Source organism: Cucurbita pepo, chromosome 20 (assembly GCF_057944985.1).
Source record: "Cucurbita pepo subsp. pepo isolate OVF chromosome 20, ASM5794498v1, whole genome shotgun sequence".
NCBI lineage: Eukaryota > Viridiplantae > Streptophyta > Magnoliopsida > Cucurbitales > Cucurbitaceae > Cucurbita > Cucurbita pepo.
The window spans coordinates 2256749-2274113 of record NC_141817.1 but is presented as its reverse complement, the minus strand read 5'-3'; the positions used below and the strand labels follow the sequence as shown (position 1 = coordinate 2274113).

The following is a 17365-nucleotide window of genomic DNA, read 5'->3' as shown; positions in this document are numbered from 1 at the left end:
ATTCTTTGTGGGACCCCATACATCGGTGTGAACATAATCCAAAATACCCTTTGTTTGGTGTATAGCTGTACCAAACTTCACATTTTTTTGTTTACCAAATATACAATGTTCACAGAAATCAATTTTTCCAGTTGTGGCACCCTTAAGGACTCCTTGGTTCACCAATGTCTGAAGCGCCTTCTCACCAGCATGCCCGAGTCGCATGTGCCATAATTTCGATATGTCTTGTTCTTTCGAACTTGCCATAGCAGCATGCCCAATTATTGTGGTTCCGTTGAGGTAGTATATGCTACCTCTTCTAGTTCCTGTAATTGCCACCAAAGCTCCACGAGCTACTTTCAAATTCCCTCCTTCCAAAATGATGCGATAACCACTCGCATCCAAAACGCCAAGTGAAATCAAGTTTTTCTTCAAGTCAGGAACATACCTCACATCTTTGAGTTTTCGTATAACCCCATCAAACATCTTGATTTGTACTGAGCCGATTCCCATTATCTTGCAAGTACTATCATTGCCCATATAGACAACTCCACCATTGAACTTTTTGAAGTCCAAAAACATCTCTTTGTTGGGACACATATGATAGGAGCACCCAGAATCAAGAATCCATTCCATGGTTTGGCTGGCTGATAAGGAGATTGTCAAGGCATCATCTGTATCAGTGTCGTCATCTTTAACCACATTGGACTTCGACCCCTTCTCTTTTAAGATCGAACAATCTTTTTTCCAATGGCCTTTCTGTCGACAATATGCACACTCATTTTTATCAAGTTTTCTCCAATTATCAGATCTACCTCTCGACTTTAATCGAGACTCTCCACATTCGTTCCTTTTCCAGGTAGAAGTTCTTCCATGAGCAGTGAGAACATTTGAGCTAGAGTTTTGATACGTCTCCTTTTCCTTCTTTCGCATCTCATTGTTTATTAAGGCATTTGAAACATCTTCAAAATCAATATTAGTGATTCCATGTAGTAGGGTTGTTACTAAAAACTCGTAGGATTCCGGCAAAGAGTTTAATAACAACAACGCCTTGTCCTCGTCATCAATCTTAACATCAAGATTGAGCAAATCAGTGATGATTTTGTTAAAATCATCCAAATGCTCAGCCATTGAGATACCTTCCTTGTAGTCAAAACGGAAGAGTTTCTTCTTCAAATAGAGTTTATTTTCCACACTCTTCTTCATATATTTCGCTTCAAGCTTGTCCCATAATTCTTTCGCCATGGTAACCTTCATAAATGGATATTTCTGATCCTTGCCAAGACAGGATCGAATAATTCCACAGGCTTGCCGATTTAATTTTGTCCATTCTGCTTCTGTCATGTCTTCAGGCATCTCCTCTTGGAGAGAAACATCGAGGTCTTGCATGACCAGCAAATCGCTAACTTCGCCTCGCCAAACACCAAAATTATTGGTTCCATCAAATTTTTCTACTTCGAGATTGGAACTCCACACTCTCGATCCACGTCGTGATGGTTCGGCCATTTGCAATAATTAATCTGGATGTAACTCAAAAACACAATTCTTGAAAACTGATTTTCAAGAGAATAAACACGATTGTGAGCACGTCTAATGGTCGATGAGGCCCAAACTTTCACAATACCCCCAAATACCACAACAATGCTCTGATACCACTTGTTGTGCGCCGAAAGCGGAACAAATGTACTCACAACACCAAAGTTATTCAAGACATACAATATGACACTCAAAACTTGATGATTTCAACAGCAGAAAGAATGGCATTATATAGCCTTCTGTTAAACCTAAAGATAAACTAACAAGCCAAAAAAAGACCTTGAGAATAGGTCTTGGTCCTAGAGAATAGGGCTTATGACAGTGTTCAACATCGACTTGTTTCCACACGCTTCGGTTGTTGAGTCTGTAGCCGCCAAAACAGGAAGAACACCTTCTGGGGATGTTTTTAAACACATTCGTTTCTTGAAGTGGGTTTTTTGAACAACAAGTTCCGTGGGGAAGGGAAAGCCAACCCGGATCTACAACTGGGTTATCTCCAGGATTCAATGTCTATTCGTTTGACTTTTTTGTATTTCTTTGACGTTGAATATTGATCATATTTCAAATCGCCACTTTACATGACTTTTTTTAGTCTGTGTTCCCACGCCATTCATCTATTATTTTGACTTTAAGCTTTGGATGATTAAGGCACGTAGGAGATGTGGACAGGGCTATAATTATCTTTCCAAAATGTGGACAGGGCTTACTTGTATTCAAGTCTCTTCCATACTGTATGCATTGAGTACCATTCTCATATGCATAAGCTACAATTCTTCAACCACTCGCGTTTGCAATCAGCTTTAGAAGCAGAAGCATTGGACCACTCTGCATAAGATGGCACCTTAACCATTTCCAACTGCAAAAGTCCATCTTCCTCAACAGTACTTAGTGTCAATGCTGGATTTCTTACACACTTCAATGGCATATTTCTCATACACCCACCGTTCCGATTTCCTCGATTCCATTCCTCTTCTTGTTTTGGCAGTGGACTTGACTTGAGCAGCTACAAACGATATCATAGTCAGACACCGAGCGGTATGACAGCAAAGACGCTGACCCCAAAAAAGTGGAGTGTGAGATTACAATATTACTTATAAGCATGTGGAAACCTCTATACCTAATAGGCGTTTTATAAAACCCAAAGCAACATCTTCCAAAACCAGGTTACCAGAATCTAAAAGCCGGGCGCTGGTGTTGGTTGCAGACCCATTAGAATCCTTGAGAGTGCAGACCCATTAGAATCCTTGAGAGGGTTGCCACCCATACAACCAGTTGTACAGAAATTTGTTTCTTGAACCAAATTCCGACGTATCGCTTGGTGGAGTTGAGAGGTGCAAAGAAGCCCAACTCGAAGCAAGTGGCATTGGAAATTATGGTTGCAGGATCTTTGATGGAACATAGATTTAGGCTGAATGGACTCAATTTCTTCAGCAATGGCGTCTGCGTTTACCGGCATGACAAAGAAAATTGGAGCCAATAATATAATATTGTATTGAGAGGAACTGAATCCCACTTTGAAATTTGATCCATAAAACACTTTAAAAATCATTACTTCTCTCTGTTCTGTCCACTGAAACCAATTGAATAATAAAATCGCCTTTGAAATTTCGACGTGATGAACACCATAGGCCTGGATCTTCCCACCTTGTTTTCATTACAATCAAAAGCTCCATCCTCACCGGCAACGATAAACTCCACCACTCATGAAACCCATCACCAACTCCACGCCATTAACCCTTCTTCTCCTTTGCTCTGTTTTCAAATTTTCCTGCTGCATAGATACGATCACATCCACACAATTCCTCAAAGACCCAGAAACTATACAGTCCAATCGTGGTTTCTTCGAATTGGGTTTCTTCAGCCCTCTCAATTCCACCAATCGCTACGTCGGAATTTGGGATAAACGTGTGCCTGTTCGAACCATCTTCTGGGTAGCTAACAGAGACAACCCTCTCAACAACAAATCCGGGGTTTTTGCCGTATCCAATGATGGAAATCTCGTCGTTTTAGATGTGCATAACAAAACTCTTTGGAATTCTAATGTTTCTAACGCTGTAGTGAAATCAACCGCTCGGCTTCTTGATTCTGGGAACCTTATTCTACAAGACTCTGCTTCAGGGACCATCATATGGGAGAGTTTCAAAGACCCATCAGACAAATTCTTGCCAGTGATGAAATTCATGACCAATTCAATCACAAACGAGAAAGTAGAAATCGTTTCGTGGAAAACCCCTTCTGATCCATCTTCAGGAGATTTCTCCTTTGGAATCGACCCTCTGACGATCCCTGAAGTTATAATTTGGAAAAACAACCGCACGTATTGGAGGTCCGGTCCATGGGACGGCCAAGTTTTCATTGGAATACCCGGCATGAACACAGACTATCTCTATGGAGGTAATCTGATAATCGAAAACAAAACATACTCTCTCTCCATTGCCAATGCAAACGAAGCTCAGTTATACTTCTACTACTTGAACCCGAGTGGGGCTTTGGAAGAGAAGCATTGGGATATCGAGGACCAGAAATGGGAGATTGCTTGGTTAGCTCCAGAAACAGAGTGTGATATCTATGGCGCCTGTGGGGCATTTGGAGTCTGTAATTCACAAAAATCCCCAATTTGCAGTTGTTTGAGGGGTTTTAAGCCAGAGAACGAAGAGGAATGGAACAGAGGAAATTGGAGAAATGGGTGTGTGAGGAATTCGCCATTGGAGTGTGGGAAGAAGAACATCAGTGTTGAAATGGGAACAGATCAAGATGGGTTTTTGAAGGTGGTAATGGTTAAAGTTCCAGACTTTGCAGCTTGGGTTGTTGCTTCGGAAGATGATTGCAGAGTCCAGTGCTTGGCGAACTGTTCTTGTTCTGCTTATGCTTATAGAACAGGGATTGGGTGTATGATATGGAGAGGCGATTTGATTGATATTCAAGAGTTCAAGAATGGTGGAGCAGACATTTATGTTCGTGTGGCGTATCCAGACATAGCTAGTATGAACTCATTTTATTCCATGAGTGTCAGTTTAAATCTCGTACGTATGGTATCTTCTTCTTTAATTTGTTCTATCACAGATGAAAGTGGAACCACCAAAGACATGAAAGCAGTCATCGTAGCTTCCGTGGTAGCAGGAACCATCATACTTATCTGCTCCATATATTGCTTATGTAAGTAGAGTACATACACCAATCCGGTTGGCTACCAGATATTGTCTTTTCTGAACTTTTTCTTTTAGAGTTTATTCAACGTTTTAAAGAAACCACCCTTATCAAGAATGTTTCGTTCCCCTCTTTAACCGACGTGGATCTCACAATCTATCCATAGGGGCCAATGTCTTCGCTGTCACATCTCTCAGTGCATGGTTCTGATATCCCACATCGGTTAGAGAGGAGAACTAAACATTTCTTAAAGGGTGTGAAAATCTCTCCTTAATAGACGCGTTTTGAGTGTTACATCCAAATTATGTTACTGAAATGACAAGATGGAACAGGGAAAGTGCAAATGCAAAGGCAGAAAAGGAAAGGGCAGAGGAAGTTCTTGATGAACAGTGGTGAGATGAAGCATGACAAAGTGAACCCAGTGAAGCTCCAGGAGCTGCCTCTATTTGATTTTGAGAAGCTAGCCACTGCAACAAACCACTTCCATTCCAACAACAAGCTTGGTCAGGGTGGGTTTGGGCCAGTTTACAAGGTGGAATAGTTCTTTCCTGTATGTTCCTTTCTTTTCGTTGAAGAAAGATGATGGAAATTTGGCATCATTTGCTGCAGGGGAAGCTGGTAGACGGACAAGAAATAGCAGTAAAGAGGCTTTCCAGGACCTCAGGACAAGGGCTTGAAGAGTTTACAAATGAAGTAATGGTGATCTCGAAACTACAACATAGAAATCTTGTGCAGCTCTTTGGGTGTTGCGTGGAGGGAGAAGAAAGGATGCTTGTTTATGAGTATATGCCAAATGGAAGCTTAGATTCAATCATTTTTGGTTGGCTTGCAATATAACTTTACACCTTTTTTAGTTCTTCATCTATTGTTTTACTCATCTCTTTGGAAAACAATATGCAGATCCAACTAAAGGAAGAGTTTTAGATTGGCCAAAAAGATTCAACGTTATCGAAGGAATTGTTCGAGGGCTCTTGTATCTTCATAGGGATTCACGACTAAAAATCATTCATAGAGATCTCAAACCCAGTAATATTTTACTGGATAGAGATTTAAATCCCAAAATTTCGGATTTTGGTACTGCTAGAATTTTTTACGGCAATGAAGCTCAAGCTAACACTACAAGAGTTGTGGGTACCTAGTAAGTCTTCTCCCGTGAGTTATATTTATGTATATTGTCCAAATTCTAGCACAAAAACTAATGGTTTTTTTACCATAATTTTAGTGGCTATATGTCTCCCGAATATGTGATAAATGGGCAATTCTCAGAAAAATCAGATGTATTTAGCTTTGGAGTTTTGTTGCTTGAAATTATCAGTGGAAGAAAGAATACAAGTTTTTATGAGAACGAACATGCCTTGAGCCTCCTAAAATTTGTAAGTGTCTATCCATCAAATTCATTCGATTTGTACGTTATTCCTCTATTAACATCATTTGATTATCTTTCTTGTGTCCCTTTAGGCATGGAAGTTATGGACGGAGAGCAATTTACTTGCTTTGATTGATCAAACAATGTCTAAACTCCATTATGAAGCAGAGATTTTGAGGTGTATTCATGTGGGGCTCTTATGTGTTCAAGAATTTGCAAAAGACCGACCAAATATAACGACAATTCTTTCAATGCTTCACAATGAGATCACTGGTCTTCCGATGCCAAAACAACCTGGATTTAGTAGCAACAACCAAATTGAGATTCGTACCGAGAGATTCGAACAAAATTATCTTGAAACTTGCTCGAATAACATGATCACAATTACCTCATTTGATGGTCGATAGTTTTCAAGGATGTAAGTGCGAAAATTTGAATGTAGATAATTTTTTTTTTATAGCGCATTAAAAAAGTTTTGTTGATGCTTAACAATCAATTTTAATATTTTATTGAATCAATTTAATAACCCATGTGGTCAATTAATTCAAGAATACTACCATTTTTCTCTTTGATCTATAATTCAGATATATATTTTATATGATCTCCTATTAAGATATTGTTAAATAACTATATGATTTTTTTTTTATTTCATCGATAATTTTATATTTTGCCACCTACGTTTTTTAAATATGTTAAATTTTAAAAACTAAAATAAGTAGTTTATAATTTTATTTTTAAAGTTGGATTGAAAAAATAACCCAATTCAAAATTTTTAAATATTGAAATATTAAACAACAAATTATAAAATAATTAATAAATATTTAAAATGGTTATTGAAATGGTAGAGATGTCAACTTAAACGTTTCTTGTACACGACACATCACAATCTCTTTAAGTCTATGATATTCATAATATAAAATACATCAGACGTGTTGACTGATCATTAAAACGTTAAGACGAGTAATCCAAATCAAATTAATTATTACTTAAATTATACAAAAATATGGTATAACTTAGTTGTTACATAAATTATAAAATATACATAATAACTATTAACTCTTTTAAACCTTTAATCACTTTTGTATTTATTTATACTTTATTTTTTAAATTTTAATAAGTTAAATGATGGTAGTAATAATAAATATATTTCTAAAATTTATTAAAAGATTGCTTAGGTCAATGCCTAATTATGTACGGTTACATGAGGCTCCCGACAGTGTAGCCCCGGATGCAAGAAAACAAAAAATGGCGACCAACTTCAGGCGCGACCATTTGTGTTTGCTCTGTTTGATACCTCTGTTTTTACCTCTGTTTTTCGGACACTCAATTGCAGTCGACATCTTGAAAGCAGGACAGTCCATTAACGACACCCAAGTAATTGTCTCAGCCGGCAACAAGTTTGAATTGGGGTTCTTCACTGACCCAAAGCCCTCCAATTTCAAGTATTTAGGAATACGGTACAAGGAAATTCCCGACGTTGTCGTTTGGGTGGCGAACAGAGATAACCCAATTGTAAACTCCTCTGCCACTCTAAAATTGAATGTCGATGGAAACTTAATTCTCGTCAATCAAACAGGGTCAGCTTTTTGGACTTCGAATAATCCGATTGTATCAGTTCAAGATCCTGTTGCGCAGCTGTTGGATTCAGGTAATTTGGTGCTGAGAGATTCAAATTCAGGGTCTCAAGATTATGCGTGGCAGAGTTTCGATTATCCGTTCGATACTCTGTTATCGGGCATGAAGCTCGGGTGGGACTCCAAGTCGGGGTTGAACCGAAAGCTAATATCAAGGAAAAATCCAAGCGATTTGTCGTCTGGAGAACTCAGCTATGGCGTTAACTTAGATGGGCTTCCTGAACTTGTTGTTCGTAAAGGAAACAAGACGATTTTCAGGGGGGGGGCATGGTTTGGTGATGGTTTTGCCAGAGCTCGCTCTGAGAGAGCGAATTTCATCTATAATGCTTCTTTTGAGATAACATATTCATATGATTCTCCGAATAGTGAACCTTGGAGAGCTGTGTTGGATCCAGGTGGGTTTGTAATACACTCCGAGTGGAACGGCGTGGACAGAGCATGGAAGAAATTATACACGTTTGAAGGATCAGGCTGCAACGACTACGAATTATGTGGAAATTTTGGTCTTTGTAATTCTGTTTTATTAGCAAATTGCGATTGTTTAGATGGGTTCGAACAAAAATCTGCCCAAAACATTTCAGATGGGTGCGTGAGAAAGGATGAAAAAACCTGCAGAGCAGGGGAGGGGTTTAAGAAGATAAGCGACTTAAAATTGCCAGAATCAACAGGGAACTTGGTGAAAATCAAAATGGGTATTCAAAATTGCGAGAAGGAATGCTTGAATGATTGTTCTTGCTTGGCGTATGGCACACTGGAAATTCCTAATGTTGGGCCAACCTGCGTCACCTGGTTTGACAGATTACTTGATGTTAGACGTGCTCGTGATCCTGGAACTGGAGATAGCCTCTTTGTGAGAGTGGCCGCTTCAGAATTAGGTACGAACTCTAGCGGCTTCTCTTCATTTTTCAGCTGTGACAAAAATTGATATTGTTTGCGATTTTAGAATCGAGTACTGGGAAGCGTACAGTTCTGGTGGTTGTGGGTACCATATCAGCAATGATCTTCTTCGCGTTAATCAGCTGTTTTATCATTAGGAGTATAAGAAGAAGAGGTAGAGGTATGTAAAGCTTTCCTCCTCATTCACTTGCAGCACAAGTTTTGTTGTTGAATGTTCCAAGTATTAGCAGATAATGGAGTTGCAATCACTGAGGATCTAGTTCATGACAATGAACTTGAGATGCCAATTGCGATGATTGAAGCAGCCACCAACAATTTCTCCATTTCCAATAAAATTGGAGAAGGAGGTTTCGGACCAGTTTATAAGGTATCCGTGTATCAGTTTAAGCCCACCGCTAGCCGATATTGTCCTTTTTGCCCTTTCCCTTCCGAACTTCCCCTCAATGTTTTTATAAAGCGTCTGCTAGGAGAGGTTTCCATACCCTTATAAAGTGTTTCGTTCTCTTCCCCAATCGATATGGGAGCTCACGAGGCCCAGCGTCCTCGTTGGGTGATTCGGTCGGATCTCACAATCCCATTCGTCTTAGACCATAGCTTTCTAAACAATGAAACCAAACAAAATATACCATTTCAAAAGCTTTTGTGAGATCCGATGTTGATTGGAGAGGGAAACGAAGCATTCCTTGTAAGGAAGTGCTTCTCCCTAATATATGCATTTTATTGTGAGATTGACGGTTATACATAATGGGCCAAAGCGAACAATATCTGCTAGTGATGAGCTTGAGCGGTTACTTTTTCGTACCATGGTTACTATGTTCCTTCTCTTTTATTACTCCATATAGCTTTGATTTACAGGGAACACTCCCAACCGGGCAAGAAATTGCGGTGAAGAAGCTAGCAGAAAGCTCCCATCAAGGGCAACAGGAGTTTAAAAATGAGGTCCTCTTCGTTTCCCAGCTTCAACATCGAAACCTTGTCAAGCTTCTTGGTTTCTGCATCCACAGGGAAGAGACATTACTTATTTATGAATACATGCCAAACAAAAGCTTGGACTACTTCCTTTTTGGTTCGTATCAGACAGATCTTTCTTCTTTTTATCGTTCGTAGATTTAAACGGTTCGATTTTCACAGACTAAGATTGTTCAAATAGATGACCAAAGATGTTCAGTACTTAACTGGACAATGAGAAAGGATATCATAATTGGCATAGCTAGAGGACTTCTTTATCTCCATCGAGATTCAAGACTCCGAATAATTCACCGAGATCTTAAAGCCGCTAATATTTTATTAGATGGTGAAATGAAGCCAAAAATTTCAGACTTTGGCATTGCGCGTATGTTCGGTGAAGATCAAATGGAAACGAAAACACAAAGAGTTGTTGGGACATAGTAAGTAACAAGACCGAATCTCATGTATTTGATTTATGTTTTAAGATTTTAACATATGATATGACATAACGTTGTCACTTTGCAGTGGCTACATGTCTCCGGAATATGCAATAGATGGTTGTTTTTCATTCAAATCTGATGTTTATAGCTTTGGAGTTATGGTTTTAGAAATAGTTAGCGGCAAGAAGAACAAGGGATTTTTTCACTCCGAGCATCAACTGAATCTTCTCGGACATGTAAGTACCGAAAAACAACCCCTTCTTGAAAAAACTTATAGATTTTTGCAATGATCATGTGAACATGTGTATCAGGCATGGAAGCTTTGGAATGAAGGAAAAGCCTTGAAGTTAATAGATGGAGAGATGGGTGATCAAATGCAAGAACATGAAGCACTGAAATACATAAATATTGGACTTTTATGTGTTCAAGGACGTCCGAAAGATAGACCCATTATGTCATCTGTGCTTTCCATGTTAGAAAGTGATATCATGGAGTTGATTCACCCAAAGCAACCTGGATTCTATGAGGATAGATTTGTGTTGTCTGATATTGATCCATTGTTAGATCATAAATCGAATTCTACTTCGAATAATGTTACTATTACATTGTTAGACGATGGTCGTTAATCCATTTATTTTCGAGGAGGCGATGAGAAAATCATTGAAACGATGGTTATTTATGGATTTGCAACCTTGCTCCTTTAACTGCTATAACTAGCTTTATTCATCCCAAGAACATCTCTGGCTAGCCATGTAACAATCCAAGCCCACTATTAGTAGCTTCATTCATCTCAAGAACATCTCTTGCTAGGCTTGGGATTGAATAGCCAAAAATTTAGTTGTCCCGACAATGTAACAGTCCAAGCCCACTATTAGTAGATATTGTCCGCTTTGACTCATTACGTATCGTCGTCAGCTTTATGATTTTAAAACGCATATATTAGGGAGAGGTTTCCACACCCTTATAAGGAATGTTTCGTTCTTCTCTCCAATCAATGTGAGATCCCACATCGGCAAGAGAGGGAAACGAAACCTTTCTTATAAAGATGTGGAAACTTATTTCTAGCAGGCGTGTTTTAAAAACTGTGAGACTTACAACGATATGTAATTGATCAAAACGGAAAATATCTACTAGCCGGTGAACTTGGACTGTTACAAATGATATCAGAAACAGACACTAGGCGGTGTACTAGCGATAACGTTGACCCCTAAGGAGGGTGGATTGTGAGATCTCATATTGGTTGGAGAGGGAAACGAAACATGATCCCACGTTAGTTGGAAAGTGGAACAAAACATTCCTTGTAAGGGTGTAGAAACTTCTTCCTAGTAGACGCGTTTTATAATCATGAGGCTGACGACGATACGTAACGAGCTAAAGCGGACAATATCCGCTAGCGTAGGCTTGGGCTGTTACATTAATTCTCTATCCTGCTCAAGATTAGCAATCAAGGCCATTCTGAATGCAGTTTTCAATGGACAGTATATAAAGGAAGCATTTTTGTAGCACAACTTTTGGGTGAAAACATATTTGTATCTGGTATGTCATCTCTTCTTGGGCTACATTAATCTTATGAACAGAATTTGATTAAATTAAACAGACCCAAATGGAGAACAATAATAAAATGGAGAATTGAGTTTGCTTAATTTGAATTGACTTTGCTCGTTCTTCATCATGTCCCCTCCACATGAATTTAGTCAAGTCAAATGCCTGTTGTTGGTTCATTGAGAAGGTCAACTGTCTCTTATGGCTCTTCCTCATCTTGCTGTCTTTCTTCCCCTTTAATATCTTATCACAAGGTTTAGGCTGCTTTGTAAGACCACAACTACAAAGATAAATTCACAGATCTGAAGTTAGTACTGCAACGAAGAAAGAACAACCAAAACAATCATTAAAATGAAAACATTCGAACAAATTCTAGACTTGTCTTTCTTTACACTGATGTTCAGCTCCCACAACATTAATTTTCCTTAAAAAAAAAAAAGCTGGTTCCGTCGTAAGCGGAGTGACAACGACGTTACAGGATATATTTATACATTTTCATTCAATACTGGTTCCAAAGATTCAGTGTGATCCTTGCTGATGAAGATATAAATTCAAAGTTCATTCTTTGCAAGAAGTATATGGATTGATATCGAAGTCAAAACGACAAATTACTTGCTTTGATTTGAAAGAAGCCATGGGAGAAGAACTGATTTGCAGGTGGAAGCTTTCGGCTTTTCTCTTTCTCTGGACGACTGTAGCTCTGTTTCCAAGAAAATCATTAGCAATCGATAGCATAAAAACAGGGGAATCAGTCAATGGCAGTACCCAGATATTAGTTTCAGCTGCACAGAACTTTGTGTTGGGAATCTTCAATCCCCAAGGCTCCAAGTTTCAGTATTTGGGCATATGGTACAAGAACATCCCACAGACTGTCGTGTGGGTCGCAAACAGAGATAACCCACTTGTAAATGCCTCTGGAAGATTAACACTCAATGGAGAAGGAAAGATTACTCTGCTCAATGAAACAGGGGGAGTTTTATGGTCGACCCCATCTCCAGGAACAGTGGAACAACCAGTCGTTCAGCTGCTAAACACAGGTAATTTGGTGTTAAGAGAATCTGGGTCGGAGAATTATCTGTGGCAGAGTTTTGATTACCCCTCTGATACTCTGTTACCGGGAATGAAACTCGGTTGGGACGCGAAAACCGGTATGAACCGGAAGTTAACGTCATGGAAAAGCACGAACGATCCGTCGTCCGGGGATTTCACTTATAGTGTGGAGATGAATGGGCTTCCCCAATTTGTAGTTCGCAGAGGACCGATCACAACTTTTCGAAGCGGCCCATGGTACGGCAATGGGTTTAGTGGGTCTGGTCCACTAAGAGAGACCGCAATTTATTTTCCCAAGTTCAATTATAATGCTCATGAAGCCTTTTATTCATATGATGCTGCGAACGACATCTCCGTAAGATTGGTACTGAACGCGGCTGGGTTATTTCAACAGTTTTACTGGGTGGAGGATGGAAAATATTGGTACACTTTGTATACATTACCAGGAGATCGTTGCGATGTCTATGGATTCTGTGGGGATTTTGGCGTTTGCACATTTTCCCTCACAGCAGAATGCGATTGCATGGCTGGGTTTGAACCCAAATCGCCCGATGATTGGGAGAAGTTTAGATGGTCTGATGGCTGCGTTAGAAGGGACAATAGAACGTGCGGAAATGGAGAGGGGTTTAAGAGAATCAGCAATGTGAAGTTGCCAGATTCTTCAGGGTATTTGGTGAATGTTAATACGAGCATCGATGATTGCGAGGCGACGTGCTTGAACAACTGCTCTTGCTTGGCCTATGGAATAATGGAGCTTCCGACAGGCGGCTATGGCTGCGTTACCTGGTTTCATAAACTGAGGGATGTTAAATTTGTCCTTCAAAATGGACAAGATCTTTATGTGAGAGTGGCGGCATCAGAATTAGGTACTAAATTGCTATCCATTCCATTTTAATATCTGTTTTTTACTATTGTGGCCTGCATTTCAAGATCTGTGTGCTATGCTTCATCTGCTGTAGACTCAACCAACAAGAAGCTTATGGTTGCAATTAGTGTGTCTGTGGCTTCATTTCTGGGCTTCTTGGTTCTTGTGATTTGCTTTATCCTTGAGCGTAGAAGGAAAGTTAGAGGCAAGCATTTCCACCATTGCTTGATGAATCTGTGAACTGTTCATGGCTCGTATATACTCATTTTTGTTTCTTGGCTCCAAATTTTGTGAACCAGGAGGCAATATGATCTCCCCTGAGATCACTTTAGGAGAGATTCACTCTCAAGAAAAGGAAGCTGAGATGCCAATCTATGATTTTAGGACGATTGAGATTGCCACAAATAGTTTCTCTTTTTCGAATAAGATAGGTGAAGGTGGTTTTGGACCAGTTTACAAGGTATTCTTTCTTACTGACATCTTTATATTGAAGTTCATTTCATAATCTCTTGGATATGTTGAGCTTTCCCTTGACAATGCTAGAGTTTTTGTGAAATCCCACGTTCGTTGAAGAGTTTTTGTGAAATCCCACGTTCGTTGAAGAGTTTTTGTGAAATCCCACGTTCGTTGAGGAGGAGAACGAAACATTCTTTATAAAGGTGTAGAAACCTCTTCCTAGCAGACGCATTTTAATTAAAAACCTTATGGGGAAGTCCGAAAGGGAAAGCTCCAAATAGGGTCACTATTCGCCTACTACTAAGTTGGATAATATCTGCTAGCGGTGGGCTTAGACTGTTACAAATGGTATCAGAGCCAGACACCGGGCGATGTGCAAGCGAGGAGGCTGAGCCCCGAAAGGGGTGGCCCACGAGGCGGTGTGCCGGCGAGGACACTAGGCCTCGAAGAGAGGTGGATTGGAGGGTCCCACATCGATTGGAGAAGGAAACGAATGTCAGTGAAGATACTGGGTTTCGAAGGGGGTGAATTGTGAGATCCCACGTTGGTAGGAGAAGAGAAGGAAACATTCTTTATAAGGGGTGTGGAAACCTCGCCCTAGCAGATATGTTTTAAAAACCTTGAGGGGAAGCTCAAAGAGAACAATATCTAGTGGCGGTGGACTTGAGCGGTTGAAGTTTTCCATCAGTTATTACTATCAAATATTACATGCATGTGCTATACATTGCAGGGAAAGCTTTCTTGTGGGCAGGAGATTGCAGTAAAGAGGCTAGCAGAGGGGTCTGGGCAAGGGAAAAGTGAGTTCAGAAATGAGGTTTTGTTGATCTCACAACTTCAACATCGAAACCTTGTCAAGCTGCTTGGTTTCTGCATTCACCAACAAGAAACATTGCTAGTCTATGAATATATGCAAAACAAAAGCTTAGACTATTTCCTCTTTGGTTAGTACCAAACTTGTTTCTCTCACTCTCCACGCTCCTTCGGTCGATATAACGATATAAATTAAGCTGGACTGCAATTGTGTCGATACAGATGATAAGAGGCGAGCTTCACTCAAATGGCAAAAGAGATTGGACATCATAATCGGGATAGCTCGAGGACTTCTTTACCTTCACCGAGATTCAAGGCTGAGAATAATACACAGGGATCTCAAAGTAAGTAATATATTACTAGATAATGAAATGAATCCGAAAATTTCAGACTTTGGAATGGCACGCATGTTTGAGGAAGATCAAACTATGACCAAAACCAAAAGAGTTGTCGGGACCTAGTAAGTATTAAGATAATTTCAGCTGATATAGTTAGATTTCATCGTTATGAATAATCTAAATGTTATTGTTGCAGCGGTTATATGTCTCCGGAATATGCACTCGACGGATGTTTTTCATTGAAATCTGACGTATTCAGCTTCGGGGTAATTGTTTTGGAAATCGTTAGTGGTAAGAAGAACATAGGGTTTTTCCATGAAGATCATCAACTAAATCTTCTTGGACATGTAAGTAACATTGTTATGAACGTTGAATGATGAAAGTCTCACATTGGCTAATTTAGGGAATGATCATGGATTTATAATCAAAGAATACTCTTTCCATTGGTATGAGGCCTTTTAGGAAAGTTCAAAGCAAAGCCACGAGAGCTTATGCTCAAAGTGGACAATATCATACTATTGTGGAGGGTCGTGTTCATCTAACAATGAATACTTGAATTGAAACAAACCAATGGAAACTGAGTCCCAAGTGGTGAAATTCTTCAGGCATGGAAGCTTTGGAACGAGGGAAATGGTTTGGAGTTGATGGATGCAGCCTTGGGGGATGAATTCCAAGGCTCTGAAGCACTGCGATGCATTCAAGTAGGCCTTTTGTGTGTCCAACAGAGCTCCGATGAAAGGCCGACAATGTGGTCAGTACTTTCAATGTTGGAGAGTGAAGACATGTTGTTGTCTCAGCCTAAACAACCTGGATTTTACATGGAAAGAATGTTTTCCAAGACTGATAAATTGCCGGCCGAAACCTCCACTTCCAATGAAGTCACTGTTACACTTGTACATGGTCGTTAGTAAAGAGTACTTGTTTTTCCTTTCCCAAATCCACATGTTCTTGAGGTTTGATTTTGAGCCTACACTTTCAAGTTTGAAATGAACAGATGACTTTTATTTCGTGTTTACGAAAAGTCGAAGAAAAATTGATTTTGAGTTTTACTCTTCTAAGTTTAGAACGATACGATAACGATTATTTTCCTCACAAAACAAAGACTAATCAAGGATCAAGTTTCTCTCGAGAAAAATAACATAACCAACAACTATAAATTTTGATTAAATAGAAAAAGAGCACGAGTAAGAGACATTTACCAATTTGAAAAGCAATCTACTATTCTCTTGTTGTCGAATTACATCTCATGTGTTAGGATGTCATAGTTATATGGGTTTAGAAAATCAAATCGTAGCTAAATTTGATAGCATCGGTACCTGCCATCATTCATTTGACGACGTTAAAGCTCATAAATCTATCAACAATGAGATACTTATCGTCAAAAGAAGACAGTGACTATTATAAATCTTGTGTCAAAGAGGACTTATCATAGATTAGAATTATAAGCTAATTTATTGCCACCTTTAATATATTGTGGTATGAAAACGAAAACTCAAAAGTAATTATTTATATTGACACGTCAGCTCACCTCCTACTAAGTCAAGGTCAACCTACGTTTCTTCACCCCATTTGACTCTTTCGTAATTGTAAATTTTAATATCATACACGTCACCATTTCATTGACTCAGTCACTCCAAGCCAACCACAAAACGACAACCAACAGAGATGGACTTCATGAATGAACAATCACCAAATGATTAGGACATGTATTTATTATTTATTACTTATTATTACCTTTATTCACATTATTCAGTTTCTATTTCTTTAAAAGCATTCATATTTGATTTCTTTTATCCTCTCAATACAAAAATTACCCATAAAAATAACATTATATTTATTATTTTTCGTATTAATAATGTTTCTTACTTATATATTTATAACTTCTGTCCTTAATTAAGTAATATATTATTTAACAGTAAACATTAAAATCGATGAATTCTAGAAAATAAAATAAAGTATTGAAAAGTCAAACCTTACGTGTATGATTGTCATTAATAGAATTTCACATGGTGTGTAATAAAAAGAATTGGCTGAGGAGTGTCCAGGTAGCTTGATTTTATTCAATTCTTGCACCTTCCGTAATGCAAAAGAAACCATACTTCCACCATTAAATTGATTGATTGATGATGATTCTTCCCATTCATTTATGTATTTTCATTAACATAATCACATGATTTTAGGATGCCACAAGTTTTGTGTTAATTAATCAATATAATCATCAAACATGATGCATATTATAAAACAAAAATTGTCACATCACATCACATAAAAAATTAATCACCAATTTTATATACTAACGATGGCTATGGCTTAACAGCAAAAATTAAATTTTATTTTGAAATCCCATATATCAAAGA

At 38.8% G+C, this 17365-nt stretch overlaps 3 protein-coding genes across 3 annotated transcripts; all 3 read left to right on the top strand.

The window, feature by feature from the left end:
• Positions 1-2738: 2738 nt before the first annotated feature.
• On the top strand, positions 2739-6579 carry LOC111782988 (G-type lectin S-receptor-like serine/threonine-protein kinase At1g11300). The gene is made up of 7 exons (XM_023663852.2): positions 2739-4497; positions 4579-4671; positions 4995-5194; positions 5272-5482; positions 5563-5800; positions 5885-6035; positions 6121-6579. Exons 1-7 carry the CDS (start codon positions 3219-3221, stop codon positions 6433-6435), a joined length of 2487 nt encoding a protein of 828 aa, XP_023519620.2. The 5' UTR covers positions 2739-3218; the 3' UTR covers positions 6436-6579.
• Positions 6580-7237: 658 nt separating this feature from the next.
• LOC111782969 (G-type lectin S-receptor-like serine/threonine-protein kinase At4g27290) lies at positions 7238-10591 on the top strand. The gene is made up of 7 exons (XM_023663836.2): positions 7238-8537; positions 8606-8719; positions 8790-8926; positions 9415-9625; positions 9710-9947; positions 10033-10183; positions 10259-10591. Exons 1-7 carry the CDS (start codon positions 7274-7276, stop codon positions 10571-10573), a joined length of 2430 nt encoding a protein of 809 aa, XP_023519604.2. The 5' UTR covers positions 7238-7273; the 3' UTR covers positions 10574-10591.
• Positions 10592-12123: 1532 nt separating this feature from the next.
• LOC111782968 (G-type lectin S-receptor-like serine/threonine-protein kinase At4g27290) lies at positions 12124-16057 on the top strand. The gene is made up of 7 exons (XM_087120599.1): positions 12124-13405; positions 13499-13609; positions 13704-13864; positions 14591-14801; positions 14893-15130; positions 15205-15355; positions 15614-16057. The coding sequence occupies exons 1-7, from the start codon at positions 12124-12126 to the stop codon at positions 15914-15916; spliced, it is 2457 nt and encodes an 818-aa protein (XP_086976725.1). The 3' UTR covers positions 15917-16057.
• The last annotated feature ends 1308 nt before the right edge of the window (positions 16058-17365 follow it).

What these genes read in the sequence shown, in the direction of transcription:
- LOC111782988 (XM_023663852.2), top strand. Translation starts at nt 3,219, where the DNA reads ATGAAACCCATCACCAACTCCACGCCATTAACCCTTCTTCTCCTTTGC. An exon ending in ACAAGAGTTGTGGGTACCTA is followed by an intron (nt 5,801 to 5,884) that starts GTAAGTCTTCTC and finishes CCATAATTTTAG; the next exon opens with TGGCTATATGTCTCCCGAAT. An exon ending in CCTTGAGCCTCCTAAAATTT is followed by an intron (nt 6,036 to 6,120) that starts GTAAGTGTCTAT and finishes GTGTCCCTTTAG; the next exon opens with GCATGGAAGTTATGGACGGA.
- LOC111782969 (XM_023663836.2), top strand. Translation starts at nt 7,274, where the DNA reads ATGGCGACCAACTTCAGGCGCGACCATTTGTGTTTGCTCTGTTTGATA. An exon ending in CTTGGACTACTTCCTTTTTG is followed by an intron (nt 9,626 to 9,709) that starts GTTCGTATCAGA and finishes TTGTTCAAATAG; the next exon opens with ATGACCAAAGATGTTCAGTA. An exon ending in CAAAGAGTTGTTGGGACATA is followed by an intron (nt 9,948 to 10,032) that starts GTAAGTAACAAG and finishes GTCACTTTGCAG; the next exon opens with TGGCTACATGTCTCCGGAAT.
- LOC111782968 (XM_087120599.1), top strand. Translation starts at nt 12,124, where the DNA reads ATGGGAGAAGAACTGATTTGCAGGTGGAAGCTTTCGGCTTTTCTCTTT. An exon ending in GCGTAGAAGGAAAGTTAGAG is followed by an intron (nt 13,610 to 13,703) that starts GCAAGCATTTCC and finishes TTTGTGAACCAG; the next exon opens with GAGGCAATATGATCTCCCCT. An exon ending in AACTAAATCTTCTTGGACAT is followed by an intron (nt 15,356 to 15,613) that starts GTAAGTAACATT and finishes GAAATTCTTCAG; the next exon opens with GCATGGAAGCTTTGGAACGA.